Here is a 17,710-nt window from a genome sequence, read left to right on the forward strand (position 1 = left end):
CTGTGAGTGCGTGCGCGTACCTGCGTGAGTACGCCGCGTAGTATTCTAATTACTCAAAACCGTGACACGGTTTATGAAATCTCAAGGAACTCAACAAACATGAAATTAATAAATAAATAAAAAAAAAACCAGGAAATCCCCAAAAGAAAAAAAAAATTTAAGACGGCCACGATGATGATGATGATTATAATCGACGTAAAAATAAATAAATAAAATAACACCACACGAAATATCTCGTTCGACGCCATTTTGAATGAATGTAATAACGGCCTTGCTTGACCGTTACATAATGCGTGTATCAACAATTGTTCGAGAAAGACTCATTAATAACCACAAAGTTTTTCCTTCTTCTTCTTCATCTTTTTCTACTTCGTGTACCTTTCGTTTCTTCTCCGAATCCGCATACGAGAGAAAGAGAGAGAGAGAGAGAAAACCACAAAACCGTAACGACGATGACGACGATGACGACTACCATGATGATGATGATGATGATGATAATCACGGCGAAACGTTACCAAATAAGTTCTTTTTTTTTTTTTCTCTTAACTTCATTTCGTTTTCGATTCGAAAACCGTTTCTCTCTCTCTCTCCCTCTCTCTCTCTCTCTTTCTCTCTCACTCTTTTTCTCATTCTTTTTTGATCAAAAACGATTTCGCAATTTTTTTTTAAACCGCACAAAATTCGTAATCGTTCGCGTTGATCGCGAGAATTTTCACATTCCCAGGAATAATATATAACACACAATTATTATAATAAAAAAAAAAAAATGGGAGAAAAATTTACGTTTTTTTTTTTAACGGTTTTGAGAAAATCGTTACGGTAATAATAATAATAATAATAATAATAATAATAATAATAATAATATTATAATAATGATAACTTCGATCCCGGGTGCGTAACCACCGTAATTTCCAGGAACGAAAAGAAGGAATAATAATAAATAATAATAATAATTCGTATTTCTCTCTCTCTCTCTCTCTCTCTCTCACCGTTCGAGCTTTTACCGCATAATTTATTATTATTATTATTATCATCATTATTACAAAACTTTACGCAATTTTTTTTTTTTTTTTTTCAAAGGAGCAAAAATATTAATAATATTAATAATAGTAATATTTTTTTTTTTTTGTAAAACGGCGACAGCAACAGGACTCCCTTCTCTCTCTCTTTCCCCGTTGAACACCCCCGTCCCCTCACTCCCCCAATTCCTTATTTTTTTCCCCCCAAAAAATTAAATAAAAAAAGGGGGAAAAAGGGAAGAAAAAAAAAGAAAAACGCCATCTCGAATTTTCGATTTGAAATTTTTTCTTTTTTTTTCCCCCCCATATGTCGTCGTCGTCATCCGCCATCTTTGTTTTGTCGAGATTATTATTGTTGTTGTTGTTAAAAGCTTGAACTTTGAACGGAGAACGACGTTCTTATTTTTTTTTTTTTTTTTCTCAAACAGATTTGATGTTGACGTAAAAAAAAAAAAAAAAAAAACTCAACGGACTCGATATCGATTATCAACGGATATTATATTAATCCTCCTTCGATGTATTTATCACAACATTTTTTTCATTATTAAATTCGAATTCGAATTCAAATTCGAATTCGAACAAATCGAACGAACATCAACTACTTGCTGCTCCAACTCGTAACGAACACATTTCGTTCCGGAATTCTTTCTCTCTCTCTCTGTCTAACGTTCGAATTTCAAAATTCAAATTTTTTTTTTTTTTTTTTTATACATTTTTGCAAAACGTTTAAATATTAATAATAATAATAATAATTATTTACCTCGATATCAAAAGCGATTCCTTTTCCTTTTACTTTCCTTTTACTTTCCTTTTTTTTGTTATTTCTTCTCTTACTTATTTATTTTTTTCTTTTTATTTTCTAATTGCTGAATTAACAAAAAAAAAAAAAAAAAATTCGCGCGGAAAAATTTAAAACAGAAGATTATATTGAAAATGAGTTTTCATTTCGGCCATATTGATTATTGTTGTTGTTGATGATGATGATAATGATGGGTTTCACTTTTTTCTATTACTTTTATTTTCCTTTCCTTTCCTTTTCTTTTCTTTTATTTTCTTTTCTTTCCTTTGATTTAATTTTTTTTTTTTTTTTTTTTTTGTTTCTTTTCGAAAAAGAATATTTAATAATTCGAAAAAAGTTAATTTAATTTCACTTTTCCTTATTATTATTATTATTATTAACAATATGGTTACTTCCGTTTTTTTTGTTTCAATTGAAAGTAATCACTTTTATTTTTTATTTTTTTTTTTTTTTTTTTTTACACAAAAATTCCTTTTTTTTTAACTGATAAAAATTTAAAAAATTTTTTATTAAAAATCACTAAAAAAAATTGATAATAATAATAATAATAATTCACGATATCAAAAAAATTTCCAAATGAAAAAAAAAAAAAAAACTTTTCAGTTCCCGCCAAACAAATCAGTTTTTTCTATTTTTTAAATTTAACGGTTTTTTTCGTTTCGAACGCGACACCAATACTCCTTTCTTTTTTCTTTTCTTTTAGTTCGTTAAAAGCAAATTGTAAAGAATAATAATGAAAAATAATAATAAATCGATCGATTAATTATCTACGCGTAAAGAAACAACAAACGAACAAACAAACAAACAAACGAACAAACGAAAGAAAAGAAATCCGTAAATCAACTTTGCCGCTATTCCAAACAACAACCGCCACCACGAACGGGAGAGCCAACTTAATCAAACAAGTGACGCGAGCTAACTGAAGTCTAACGAGAACCGAACGAGATTCGTTGGTTTGCTCGTGCGTCGTCGACGTCGTCGTCGTCGTCGTCGTGGTAAACTTATCAAGCATAGACGGGCGTTGCCATGACAACAAGGCTCCCCATTTTCCCCCCTCTCTCTCTCTCCTCTTTCGAGTTATCACTTCGAACGAAGTGAAAGGGGAAAAATATTATGCGCACAAAAAACCTATTATCATTATTATAGGAATGAAAGAAAGGAAAAAATCGAAAATAATTTTGGCGGTAAAAATTCATTCACGTCGTTGCACTGTTGCTCGTTCGTCCGTTCGCTGTATTTCTTCTAATTCCGTAGGCGCGCGTACGCGCCGTTATCATTTTTTTTTTTTTTTTTTGGAAATCTTCAATTAAGCCTCTTATGATTTTTCCTTCCCTCCCCTCCCCTTCCCTCGAGGGATAAATAAAAAAATGTGGATTCCAACGTAATTTATTATGTAATTACGACCGACCCACCAGTTTTTGGCAATGAATCTTTGAAATTTCTTAATTTTCTATTTATTTTTTTTCCACAAAAAAAAATAAATTATTCAACAATTTTTTTACACACACACACACAAACAACAAACGACAACAAACAACAACAACAACCAAACAATAACAAAAACAATTCGATTTTTACGGTAACCATTCATCATTGAAAAAGAGGTAAAAAAATCCACTCCCCCCATCGTGAAATTTAAATTAAAATTTTTTCCTTTTTTTTTTTTGTCTCGACCAGTCGATCGATCGATCAATCAATCAATCAATCAATCAATCGATCGGTAACTCGTCACTTCGGATTATTACTAATCAACATTTTCCGTTTCCATCTCGACAAGTTGAAAACTTTTTTTTTTTTTTTTTTTTTTTTTTTTAAAAAAAAGTGTCGAAAGAATTTAAAAACCCACGTGGGAAGAGAGGGGGGCGGGCAGGGGAGAAAGTGAGCTTGGTGGGGGGCGGCAGCGAAATAAGAAATAAAATTAATTTTATCCCCCCCCCCCAAAAAAAAAAAAAGTTTTGCATTTAAACTTTAAAAAAAAAAAAAAAAAAAACTTTTCGCGAATATTTGTTCAAATCTAATTTTACAAATGAGAAAAGGTTGGTTGTTTGTTGTTGCAGTGGGAATACGAGAAAATAACGAAATATTAATAATAATAATAATAATAATAATAATAATAATGTCCCTAAGGAATCGGGTAGAGACCTGGGATAAATACTTAACAACCCCGACAAATAAGAGCCTTGTCGTGTTTAAGAGTGACCATAATAATAATAATAAAGAAAAATGGCGTGGGAGTGTATTAAAAAAAAAAAAAAAATTAAAAAAATCGAGCGAAAAAAAAAAGAAAGAGAAAAAATTCTCCTACGCAAGTTTTCCTTCGTGTCCCGGGAAAACAGGAAACACTTTTTCATCATCATCATCATCATCACCGTCTTCCGAGCAATGATAATGATGATGATGACGTCAGTGAGAAAAAAAGAAAAATTTTTTATTCCGTTTTTCTCGTTTCTCGACGCATTTCCCACAACACGATGATGACGTTGATGGAAATGATGGAAATGATGATGATGATAATGGAGATGATGATGATGATGATGACGACGACAGTGTCCATTTTTCTTTTCCCCCGCTCCCACCCTAATCCCTCCCCCCGTTTTAAAACTTTCTGGAAACTTTTTCCGAATGATTTTCATTTACAGTGACGTTTCACATTTTTCCTGGACTTTTTGTAATAACTTCTTCCTCTTCCCGTGTAATATACGAAAGTCGCAAATTAAACAAACAAAAGTGAGAGGGGGGAGAGAGAGACGCGACTAAGAACTTAATAAATATTCTCCGGGAAAATTCCAAAGTAAACAAAAAAGCGAAAATTTAATTTAATTAAGAACAAAATTTAAAAAAAAAAAAAAAAACCCTTTCCATTATCATTATCATTACCATTACCATATTATTATTATTATTATCTTCGTTTTTAATTAGTTAAACTTTCGTTTTTTGATTATGATAATAATAATAATAATGATAATAAAGTTTTGAAACAACAATTCACGGTTCGTTTGTTTTCACGTGATTCGATTCAAAGCCGCAAAAATTCCAAAAAAAAAAAAAAAAAAACTACGAAGGATACGAAAAAAAAAAAAAACCGTTACGATTATCACGTGACCCATTAATAATAAGAATAATAGATACTCGAAAACCCAGATTAGAACAAAAACAACAACAACAATAACAAACTGGATTCCAGGAGACCGAAGCAAAAAAAAAAAAAAATTATTTTTCTTTTCGGGCCCTTCCTTTCAAGGTCATCCTCTTCTGGAACGGTATTTTTTATTTTTTTCTGCATGGAAAATTTTAAAAAATTTTCGTTTTATTGCAACACACGCACGCACTCACGCACGTACACACGCACACACAAATGAAACCATGCAAAACCATTTTTTTTCTTTGTAACAGTAAATACTAATCGGAAAAAACAAAAAAACGTCAATGAACGGTTCCAGGATAATTATTCTCCGAACAAATTCCAGGAACCACGTGCGAACGCGTGAACGTTTTTAAATGGCAAAAACCCGATTTTCTCACAGTTTCCATGACACGCACGCACACACCACCACCTGTTGTTGTTGGTGTCGTCGTTGGCGTGTCGCAAACCCTCGTGACAGCAACGACACCACCATCACCTCCTTCGCCGGCTTAAGAGTAAGTGACAGATCAAATGTAACAAAAGCAAATCCTTGGACGCTGACAATTTACATCAACAACAACAAAATGCAAACAAACAAAATCCATACAAACGCACACACACACAATATGGATGTCTACTCTCTCTTTCTCACTCTATTTATCTATCTCTCTCTTTCTGCACGGCATTGTTCGAAACAATCTAAAAGTCTGACTTGCAAAACTTCCTCGTGCAATTAATAACTTCAATTAAAAAATAATTTTTTTTTTTTTTTTCTGCTAAAAAAACTCACGCGATAAATAATTGACCAACTAAAAATTAATCGTTTGCTCTTCGAAACAACAAACGAAACGCGTTTGTCTGTCTGTCTGCCTGTCTGTCTGTTCGTCTATCTATCTATCTATCCGTTTGTCTGCGTAAAATGAAAAGAAGAGAAAAAAAAGAAAAGAAAAGCGGAATCAAACGCCGTTAACTAGAAATTTGAAAAATAAAATGGCGGAAAGGGAAAATTGTCGTCGTCGTGGATTCGACAACAGGCGACAAATTTCCCTTCACAACTTTTTTTATTTAAAAAAATTTTTTTTTTTTTTTGTTGCAATCTTTTTAATTTGTTACGTAATAACAATAATAATAATAATGATGGTTTTTTTTCTCTTTCCGAAAAGTTAATTTTAAAATAAAAAAAAAATTTACCAATAAACTATAATTATTAACAGAAAGAGAGAGAAAGAGAGTGAGAGAGAGAAAAGTATTAATTGTCGTAAACATTTCACAAATTGCCCCAACACAACCGACAAATAAAGCCTCGAAGCGAAACGAAAAAACTTATTTTCGTTTTTCGTTTTTTTTTTTTTTCGCGATTATTAAATCGATTTAACGGATTATGTGAACCGCAAATAAAAGTGGCAGCAACTGCGTACGAATTTATAATGACACGATCGCGTTGGAAAATTTCCCCGTTTCTTTCTTTCTTTCTTTCGTTCGTTCGGGCGCACACCGTTCTCCGAATGAAAAAAAAAAAAAAAATGGAAACGACAATAAAGAGTTTCGAAAGGAGGAACAAGAAGAAAAATGTTTGTTTTCTCTCTCTTGAAAGTTTGTCGAAAGGTGGAAGGAAACAAACGCAAACGTTATTAAAAAAAAAAAAAAAGAAAAAAACTCCCTCCGGCGACGCCGACGACGACAACAGACTCGCCCTTCCCAGAAACAAAAAAAACTTTCCGACGTCAAAATTTTTTCTATTTCCACGTCCCTGCCCCCCATTTTTTTCTCCTTCCTTCCCCTCCTCTTTTTAATTCACTTACGGCTTTTGCATTTTCGAACCTTTCCTTCCTCCTTTTAAATAATAACGCGTAACGTAACGAACCAGAAAAAAGTTTCTTTCTTTCGGGCCCATCTACCTCCCTTCCCTTCTCTTCCCTTCCCTCCCGCCCCCAGCAAAATTTCATACCTTAAACTCTTTCAAACCTGTCAAAAAAAAAAAAAAACTGCAACAACCACAACAACCGATTTTACATCGAATCAAACAAAATTGGTCAATTACATTATGTAAAAAATTTTCCACTTTTCGAGGAGGGAAGAGAAAGAGGGGAGGGGGGAAGAAAGCGAAGAAAAAAGGGCGGGAATTATTAAGCAAGCGAGCAGCTTTTTCGCAACGGCTCCCCAGCCAAAAATGAAAAAAAAATCAGGTTTTTTTCAGGTTAAAATAATTATCATTCCGTGGTGACCTATTTCGATAAAAACAAACAAACAAACAAACGTGTCAGAAGTAGTAGTAGGGGTGGCAGACGTATTATCTGTGTTTTACAATCCTCCCCCCCTTCCCATTTTATATTCCATCACCTTTTTTTTTTTTTTTAATTTATCTCTCGGGGAGGAGTGAGGGGGGGCTCACCGTTTTCGAAAAAAAATCCGGTTTGTTATCGAAAGAGGAAAAATTATTCAACGGTTAGTTGAATTTTTCAATTTCCGGTTGAATTTTTCCCTTCACAACAAACAACAACAAAATTTAATTTGTTTATCGTTTTTAATTTTTTTTGGCGCGATCGAACGCCTTTGTCGTCGGTTTCGTGCGTGACACACGTTATTATTATTATTATTTGGTTACCTTCTTCTCCTTCTTCTTCTTTTTCTTCTTCATCATCGTTTTCACGGTCTATTTGTCAAAAACCTTAACCCAGATAAACCACACTCATCAAGTTCTTCTCACGATATGAGAGAGAAAAACTCACGCCTACTACACCCATCGAATTTTTTTTATGCAACAAATCGACCGACAAAGTTCAACAACAATCGTCATCATCATCATCATCATCGTCGTCGTCGTCGCGCATTCGTAAATAAAAACAAAAAAAAAAAAAAAAGAAAACAATGTAACGGTAAATTAATGAAATTCAAAATGTCGCAAAAGCGTTCGGTTTTTGTCGAACTTTGGCAAAAAAACGCTCGAAGATATATTTATTTATATAAAAAATACGTCGCGCTTTTATAATAATTAATTGTTAATTTATTAAAATTTATTATTATTATTATTATTATTTTTACGCGGCGTGAGATTTAATTAATCGCTTTAGGGGTGGGGTAGGAGGGCAGGGGGCAGGAGGCGTCCGTGACATTTTTTTTTTTTTTTTTTTTTTTTTTTGTTAGATTTTTCGGCGTTCGTCGAAAATGATTTAAAAATTTTTAAAAAAAGATACACAAATCAATAAAAATCGTTTAGTTATTTTTTTGGGGGGTGGGGAGGTTGAGGGGATTTCGGATTTTGTCGACGTCATAAACCCCGTTCGCGAACACGGTACCTTTTAATTATGCACTTGATCCGTTTTTACGGTTTGACGTTGACAGGATCTTTCCTTTTTCACCTTTTCCTCCTCCGCTTCCGCCAAAGAATAAAAAGGTGTCGAGTGGTAGCAATTCCCGTCAGTCAATCAATCAGTCAATCAATCAATCCGGAAAACAAACGAAATCTTAAGAGAACGAATAAGAAAAAAGATACTTCATTATTCTTTTTTTTTTTTTTTTTCTAAAAAACGTCGACGACGCCTTTGTGCCGTGGCATCATCATCCATCAGCAACCTTCTTCCAGAGAGTAAAAATTTTCTTAGAAATTTAAGTGGGCGAACGGAGTGTCAGGTACGGTATTTACACAACAAAGAACAAAAAAAAAAAAAAAAGAAAGAAGGAAAAAAGTGCATAATCACCGACGGGGAGTCAACGGCCCGGAAACGACGGTTTACTGATAAAAACCAAAACTCCCAAAGGGAAATTTTTTAATCAAAAACTAGTTTTTTTTTTTTTTTTTTTGAAAAATGAAAAATGGGGGGAAGGCCGAATTAACGGGTACGATGACGGTAGATTACGTATCTATTGCCTGCCACGTTTCCGCCATGTACGTTTTGCAGATAATAATATTATTATTATACAATTCATAATAATAATAATAAAAAGTAGTTTTGCTAGAGTTTTTTTTTTTTTCATTTTTTTTTCTTTCAACTTTTACTCCCTTTCAAAATTTTTTTTGATTTTTATAAACGTGCGACGAAATACTTCCCCCATTTCCGACAATTATTATTATTATTTTTTTCATCATTCCCCCCCCCCCCATTTTCGAAAGGAAATGATTTGAATCGGGCATACAAGAAGTAAAAACGTCGTTTAAAAAACGATTAATTTCCCTTTTTAAAAAATCATCATCATCATCATCCTCCTCCTCATCATCATCATCATCATCATCATCATCATCATCATCATCATCATCATCATTATTATTATTATTATTATTATTAAATTTTTTTCGGATGATTATCTCTTCTACTACACGTCGTCGTAAAAATTGATGACATTTAAAAAAAAAAAAGTAATCAAACGTGACGACAAATAAAAATAATTAAAAAAACGTAAACAAATAATAATAATAATAAGGGATAAGCCTTTCAGGTAGTTCCCCGACGGGAGGGGAGGCAAAAAGAAAAACCCCCTCCCCAAATAAAAAAAAAAATTTTTCTCCCCGCATTTTTTTGTATTTTCGTCGTGGCACAATTTTAAACGATCGAATAAAATTCAGATATTTGCTAAATAAACGAATAATAATAATTATTATTATTATTATTATTTTCGTAGTGGCAATAATTTTTAGAAAAAGGTCAACGAACTCATTGAAAAATGATGATAACGTACGTGATGATTATTTTTCATCGTGGCATAATTGATTAGAAACAAAAAATTTAATTTAATTTTTTTGCGAATTTGCAAATTTGCGAAAAAGGATAGTAGTAGTAATCGTGAAAGCGGAAACGGATTTGATTCGCACATCTTTCTTTCTCTCTCTCTCTTTCACTCCTCCCCCCACTCTCTCTTTCTCTCTCTTTCGAAAGAGGTCGAAAATGAAAAAAAAATGCCTCGTACGTGTGCCTTATACGTGTCACTTTTCGAAAAAATATCTATTGCGAAATAGAAAAAAGAAAAGAAAAAAATGAGAGAAAAGCTTTTAAAAATTATTTATTACTTTGGCGTGGCAGCAGAATTTTAAGATTTATACGAGATGCTTTCCTTCCTTTTTCATCCTTTTTCTTTTTTTTTTTTTTTTTTTTTTTGAAGTAGGAAAATTTTCACTCGAACGAACGCACGAACGAAATTCAGATTTTTAAAATTTGTCAACAGGAACAACAACAACCACGACAACAACAAAAACAAAACAATTCTCGAACGCGTTTTCTCATCCGTTCGTATTTTTCCGAACCAACGTTTCCGTTTGTTTGTGGCGTTCGTCGATTTCGAACGAGAATAAAAAAAAAAAATTACGCATGAAATTTTGTCGTCATCGTTCAATGGCACAAAGGTCATCATCATCATCATCATCATCATCATTATTATCATTATCATTATCATCGATTTTCGTTTTCCGTACATATTTTATTCCTTTACTTATTTTTTTTTTTTTTTCAAATCCGAACGCTTTTTATTATTATTATTTGTAAAAATAAACGATGTGAAACTCGAACGAATTAAAAAACTCGTTGGATCGATACATCGATCGATGAATCGATTCATCGATCGATCAAAATAAAAATAAATTCGTAAACTTTTGACACCGAAATTAAAAAAAAAAAAAAAAAAAAAAAAAATTTTTTTATATTTTTATTAATTAATTAAATTTGCCTTCGTTAAACAAATAAATAAATCCAAACAATTAAATTATTTGTCACGTTTCAAAGTTCAAAACGAGGAAAAACATTTTCGAAAAGAAATCATCATCATCATCATCATCATCATCACTACGTCCAAAGCCACTCCCCTCCACTCCCCTTATCTCCTCCTTTCTCCCCTTCCCTTATCACGGAGGCAAAACAACCCAAAACTTTTTTTTTTTCGTTTCATTTTTTCAATTTCCCCCCCCCCCTCTCTCTCTCTCTCTCTCTCTCTCTCTTTCTCTCTTCTCTACTGTGATTTCCTTTCGACCACCCACCACGACGATCGTCGTGTCAGCAGATCATTGAAATTTCAGGTCACTGAAAAAATCCTGATATCCGCAACGCAAGGAATAAATTTATTTATTTATTTTCATAAATGAAACCTTCGCCATTTTTTTTTTTTTGCGTTGTTTCGTACATAACATTAATAATAATTTTTAGTAATAATAATAATAACGATGATGATGATGATAACGTCAACAAATAAAATTTTTAACTATTAAGTAAATCAAGTTAATTTGTTTTCACCTTCTTTTTTTTTTTTTGTCTTCTGCTTTCACGAAAAAACAACAACAACAACAACGAGAAAAAACCTGACGTTCGTTTCGTTATATTATCATTATCATCATCGCGTATCAAGGTTGAAATTTTCCCTTTTTTTTTTTAATATGGCGTTGAGGAATTTACAGACAAAAAAACAAAATAATAATAATGATAATAGTATCAATAGTCGGGTAGTGACCGAATGCGTGACGGTGCCCCAAACTTCTTTTTTTCGAGCCCTTTGACGTAGCAGAAGATTTTAGGAGTTGGTAGTAGTAGTCGGAAGGGAAAACGTCGAATGTGACCGAACGTCGTGACGTGTCGTGACGTGACGTGACGTGACACATAATCAATTACAATAAAAATCAATTTTAAAAAATTGGTGGTCATCATTACGTAAAAGAATTCAAACCCAAAACGCGATACAATTAAGATAAAGCGAACGTTTCTCTCTCTCTTTCTCTCATTCTCATTCTCATTCTCTCTCTCTCTCTCGTCGTCGTCGCCATCATTATTTGCAATGATTTTCAACAAATCGATTGTTTGTTTGATTGCACTTTTTTTTTTTTTTTTTGTAACGTTTTTCCACCTGTTCGACCCATCGTTTCGACAAATCGATACGACGCGCAAAAATATTTAAACTTCTCTCTCTCTCTCTATTTCTTTCTCTCTTTGTCTGACTAACCATGCAAAGTGATTGATGATGATGATGATGGTTTGTTATTTACAACGACGATGATAAATGTTTTGTTTCTTCTTTTACCTTGTCCGTTTCGGCTTCTAAAAGAGTTTAAACTTTAAATGAGTCGTCAAAGTTTGAAAAGGGGGATAAATAGAGAAAGAAAGAGAGAGAGAGGGGGGAATAGAGAGAGAGAGAGAGAATTAAAAATTTTTTAAAACACCTGCAACGGTTGCACTGGATAATATAATTTCGGGTTTTTCCTTGAAACAACACACACACACCTGAACGTTTTGCGGTTAATTTTATTATTCTCTCTCTCTCTCTTTTTCCCTTTCTCTCCTTTTTTTTTTTATTACGGTAAAAAATTAATAACGACGTCATTATTATTATTATTATTACTTTTACAATTTTTTTTTGTTTTTATAGCCACGTTTTAAAAAAATTCTGACACCTGACGTTGTTGTTCGAATTCTTCTTGCTACGACGTATATATCAATCACATCAAACGCAAACGCGAACAAACAAACAAACAAACAAACAAACAATGGATTTTTTTATTTTTCAAATCGAATAATAAAATGGGTCAGGGTTAAACGAGAGTTCTTAGATCGGGTCGGTTAACTTTCTCGAATCTCAAACACAAAGGAAAAAAAAAAAAAAAAAGAATTCAACGCCGTCGCCGTCGCCACCGCCACCGTCACCGTCAACGTCACCGCCACATCCACCGCCTTTGATGATGAATAATCAATCCTCGGATTCGATTTCACGTCAATGATCGATATCATCAAATCGGATGTGCACCTTTGATGCATTTTTTTTTTCTTTTTTTTTCGACATCCTTCAAAAGTTACCAATTAAAAAACAAAAAAGAGAGAGAGAGAGAGAACGATTGTTACGTAATCATCATCACAACAACAACAACAACAAACACGACGACGACGAAAATTGATTGAATAGCACGTCGAGTTTGTTTCCTACGAGTTTTCGTAGAAAACAAAAAATAAAATTTGCCATTTGACAGCAGACGAAGGAGAAGTGGTAGAGAGAGAGAGAGAGAAAGAGAGAGAGAGAGAGAGAGAGAGAGAGAGAGAGAAAAGGAATGATTATGAAAAAAAAAGGCATCGGACAAAAATAATTTGGATAGCATTTAAAGAATTTAAATGACATTTAAGAATTTGTCGTTTGTTGTTGTTTTACCTCCCTGGGGGAGGAAACGTGCGACGGACGAAGAGGCAACAACAACCGTCGTGACGACATCGTGATGACAACCCCTCAAGTCTCACGGACGGCCATATTGAAATTGAAAAAAAAAAAAAAAATTTTTATTTGTTTTGTCCATCGTAAAAACTCCCCGTCGTCGTCGTCGACTGGACTCGTCGAAAAGAGAGAGAGAGAGAGAGAGAAAGAGAAGATTCCGTAGAAAAAAAAAAAAAAAACAAATTCTAAAACCACGAATACTAATCTTTTTGTTTCGACAAAAAAAAAAAAAAACGAACAAATTGAATCGAATTTACCGCCGCCACCGCCGCCTAAATTTGCGGTTTTTTTTTTTTTTTTTAAATCGACAGGAATATTCCATGTACGTAATCATAATAATAATAATAATAGTATTGACGCGTTCGTCGATGTTTTACGTCATCATTATCTTTATCGACGTGGGAGAAGAAAATTCAAAAAAAAAAAAAAAAAAAACAAATGATTTCCAGAATCGATACTTTCATCTCGATTAAATAATGAATGGAATGATTGGAATCATTCAAAACTTTTTTTCCCTCCCTTCCTCCCTCCTCCACAACTCCTTTTTCCCCTTGTTCCAGAAAAAAAAACTTTCGATTTCTTTCCCGTCGGCGGCCATGTTTTTTTTTTTTTTTTTTTTTTTTTTAACGTCCTTTTACGACGATCAAAACTTTAATTTTGAGTAATTAGACTTTAGTCATCGTCATCGTCGTCGTCACTCACCGCCATTTAAAGCTTTCTTAACGTTGTGAAATCAATTAATAATAATAATAATAATGATGATGATGACAAAAAACTATCGATTGTAAACTGGATTATTATTATTATTATTGTTTTAAAAATAATAATAATAATAATAAAACGAAATTAATTAAAAAACAACCGTAAACAGCAACAACAACAACATCAACAATTTATTATTATCATCATCATCGAGATTCGTGAACAAAAAAAAAAAAAAAACGGAAAGAAAGAGAAAGAGAGAAAGAGAGAGAGAGAGAGAAAGAGAAACACAGAGGATTAATTAACATGAATCGATTAACGAAATTATGAGTTACGTAATTCGTAACATCTACTATACACCTTTCCTCCTTTTCTCCCTCCCTCCCTCCCTCCCTCCCTCTCACTCTCTCTCTCTTCTTCTCAACCTTGTCCTAGTGAAAAGAGAGAGAGAAAGAGAGAGAGAGATGTATGAGGTCCGAAGGAAACGACGAGCCGTGGCGAATATATTTGCGTTTTCCGACAACAATTTTCTCCGTCGGATTGCTCGCGTCACGATTTTTCCAACCGGAAGTAGAAAGAGAACTAATAATAATAATAATTTTCCCACAATCAAAGGGATTTTGAAAATTTTCATTTTTTCGCACTCGAAACCCACAAGAATAATAATAATAATTTTCATTCCCTCTCCATTTTACCAAAATCGCAGAAAAAAATAAAAACTAAACAAAGGACAGAGAGAGAGAGAGAGAGAAAAGAGAAAAAAAATAGAAAAAAGGGGGGCAACAGAGATTAAAAAACAAACCCACAAAACAAACAAACAAACATTTATATCAGATAAAAAGCGTTTAAAAAAAAAGACAATGAAAAAATGAAAAACCAAAAAAAAAAAAAAACAAAAAAGTAAACAAAACAAAACAAAAAGAAAAATTTACCTAAAACGTTCTGCGAACCGATGCAAGCAAACAAACAAACACAAAAACAAATGACGACGACACATAAAAACCAACAAACGAAACAAACGAAAAAAAAAAGGCATTAAAATTCGTATAAATTTTCTTTTTTATGGATTCGCACGACGACCTCTGGCTGTTCCCGCTTTGCTTTTTTTACTTTCCTTTCAAAACAAATTTTTCATCCCCCCAATTAAAAAAAAAAAAACATGGAAACGAAAAACTATATAAATTTAATAACGAGCTATAAAAAAAAAAATTTTCCATTTTCCACTCCTCCACCCCCCATCTCCCCACAATTTTTTTTTTATGATTTTATTTATTTATTTTTTAAATAAATTAAAAAGAAAAGTTTCATTTGTTAACGATGCCGGATCACGTGACGACAACAACGACGCCGTAGCAGAAAAAAAAAATGGATTTGATGCCATCGATCTAGTGCCACGAAAAAAAAAAACTCGTAACGGATGGGGGGGGGGTGTAGGAAAACAAACAAACGAAAGAAAATTTTTTTTCTCACTTTCATCGAACGATTCTTTCCATACCTTTCGATTATGCCCCTTCCCTCTCCTTCCCCCGCTTTTTTTTTTTTATCGAAATCGAATTCGATTCTCGACTCGAGTCGACTCATAATAAAATATTTCTTCTGCTATCTTCGAACTCGGGTCGTAAATTTTTTTTTTTTAATTTTTTTTCCACTCCGACGGCGAATAAATTTGAACGCCTCAACGATCTTTTCAATAATAAAAAAAAATTTTACCTACTTTTTTCATTCATAAATTTTTCGAAAAGTGGTCCACGGAGGTAGAGGGCGGGGAGGCAAAGGGGGGGGAATTAAATTCCATTTTCTCCAGTTCGTTCCACAAAAAAAAAAAAAAAAAAATTTATTTCGCTTCCTCGCGAAAAATTCGTTTAAAAAAAAAATTTTCCTAATAAAAAACAATTTGACGTCATTATCGCGATATCAATCACGTGATTATAACTACGTACTTATTATTATTATTATTATTATTGATAAAAAATTTTTCGAAACCGGAAGTTGAACCCTGAGTGTTATCACGAGATGCCTCCGGTTAACAATCGAGAGACTTTTAAAAATTTTCGCTTTTTTTTTATCGTTTGTTCATTTTTTCCGCCTTTACGACGACCCTTAACCCCCAACCATACCTCACTCCTCCCCCTCCCTCCCTCCCCAAAAAACCTTTTTTTTTGAATTCACATCCCGAATCTTCTCTGCTTTTTATTTATCCGATCCATAAAAAAATAAAAAAGTAGATAAAGGACCGAAATTGAATTTCCTTCCGGTACAATTTCCCTTTCTAGAATAAAAAATTTTCTATCTCTCTCTCACTCTTTATGCATATTCCCGATCGCCCACGCGTACTTTTCCCTCTCTCTCTCTCTCTCTCTTCCCACATCAACGTAGCAAATTTTCACTGACGTCACGAATTCGAGATCGATACGAATGACGTCAATTGCGTAGGTTAGGTTAGCCTCTTTTTTTTTTTTTATTTTCCTCTTCGTGGGAGGATAACAAAACGGATGAAGAGAAAAAGGAATAAAAATTTTTCTTCTGCTTTTTTTTCTTCTTATTCCTTTTTATTCCTTTTTATTTTTCCTTTTTTTTTTTTTAAATCGGAGATTTTCGTTCCTTTGGTTGGTTCCTTTTCTTTTCTTTTCTTTTTTTTTTTAATTTATTTATTTTATTAATTTTTTTTTTTTTTTTTCAAATTATTTTCAAACCGTCAAATGAAAAGAAGGGAAAAAAGGGTGAGAGAGAGAGGAAGAGAAAAGGAGAGAGAGGGGGAGAAATTAATTTTTCCCGGCTTTTTTCTCTTTTCCAGGAGAGGTGCGAGAGGGAATCTCCAAGGGAACGAAAGAGAAATATTTAAAAAAAAAAAAAAATTGGGGTCCTCCCGCGGGACTTTTCTCCGTACGCTCCTCCCCCCTCCTCCACCGGAAATCCGATTTTTTCCTTTAAAAATTAATTTTACAAGAGAGAGAGAGAGGCAGAAATTTTCTTTTATTATTATTATTATTCTCTTTCCTTTTTCGAAAAAAATGGGATGCACGACCCGAAAAAAATTATAATGATAATAATAATAATAATAAAATCGAGTCGAGCTTAATACTTACAACGAATTCATTAAATAATAATAATAATAATAATAATAGTAATAATAATAATAATCGTATTTCGTTTCGACCCTTGCAAAAGCGAAAGCGGAAAACGTTATCGCGAACAAAAGGAAAAATGGCGAAAAAAGGAAATTATTATGTCATACTTCTCGTCTCTTCTCGTCTCTTCTCGTCTCCCAAATTCCCCTCTCCCTCTCTCTGTCTCTTCTGGTCTTTTTTTTAATTTTATTTTCTTCTTACACGACAAACAAAGGAAAAACGACGACGAGGACGAAAACTTTAACGAAAACGAAATAAATAAATTGAAATTTTGTTTTTTTTTTTTTGCTGTTGGTAAAACTGAGTAGTAAAAAAAAAGAAAACGAAACATATTTGAACGGAAGCAAATTTCTATCATTATTATTATTATTATTATTATTATTATTACAGGAAAAAAACGCGCAAAAATTTTTTTTTTCTGTTTGATATGAATTATCAAAATCATCCGGATGAAGAATGTTTAAATAAAACGAAAGAAAAAATGATATACGACCGACAACTAACAACTGCGACGCCATTTTTAATTTTTCTCACTCGCAATTTCAAGCAGAAAGAAAGAGATAGAAGAAGAAAGAGTGGGAGAGTGAGAGAGGGGGGAAGTGAGAAAATTGTCAATTGAAAACTTAATCGAATCCAATTTTCCATCCATCTCTAATAAAATGAAATAAAATATTTTCCGAAAAATTTTCCAGAAAATTCTTCGCGTTCCCTCCCCATTTCCCGTTTCACCTCCTTTTTCCTCTCCCTCTCCCTCTCTCTCTCTCTCTCT

The 17,710-nt window shown here is 33.0% G+C and overlaps 2 protein-coding genes across 2 annotated transcripts in view; one reads left to right on the top strand and one right to left on the bottom strand.

Annotated features, from left to right (window-relative positions):
• Positions 1-12,443: 12,443 nt before the first annotated feature.
• Positions 12,444-12,666, bottom strand: Phum_PHUM578640 (uncharacterized protein; the record flags this gene model as incomplete). The annotated part of the gene is made up of 2 exons (XM_002432206.1): positions 12,444-12,486; positions 12,527-12,666. 2 exons carry the CDS (start codon positions 12,664-12,666, stop codon positions 12,444-12,446), a joined length of 183 nt encoding a protein of 60 aa, XP_002432251.1.
• Positions 12,667-17,368: 4,702 nt separating this feature from the next.
• The window catches only part of Phum_PHUM578650 (uncharacterized protein), a gene marked incomplete at both ends in the record, with an annotated part of 606 nt that continues 264 nt past the window's right edge, over positions 17,369-17,710 (top strand). Inside the window, one exon of the mRNA XM_002432207.1 lies at positions 17,369-17,516. Coding sequence (XP_002432252.1) covers positions 17,369-17,516 — 148 coding nt within the window. The remainder of the gene's footprint in view (positions 17,517-17,710) is intronic.

The sequence above is a fragment of the Pediculus humanus genome, genomic scaffold (genome assembly GCF_000006295.1).
Source record: "Pediculus humanus corporis 1103172108307 genomic scaffold, whole genome shotgun sequence".
Lineage (NCBI taxonomy): Eukaryota > Metazoa > Arthropoda > Insecta > Psocodea > Pediculidae > Pediculus > Pediculus humanus.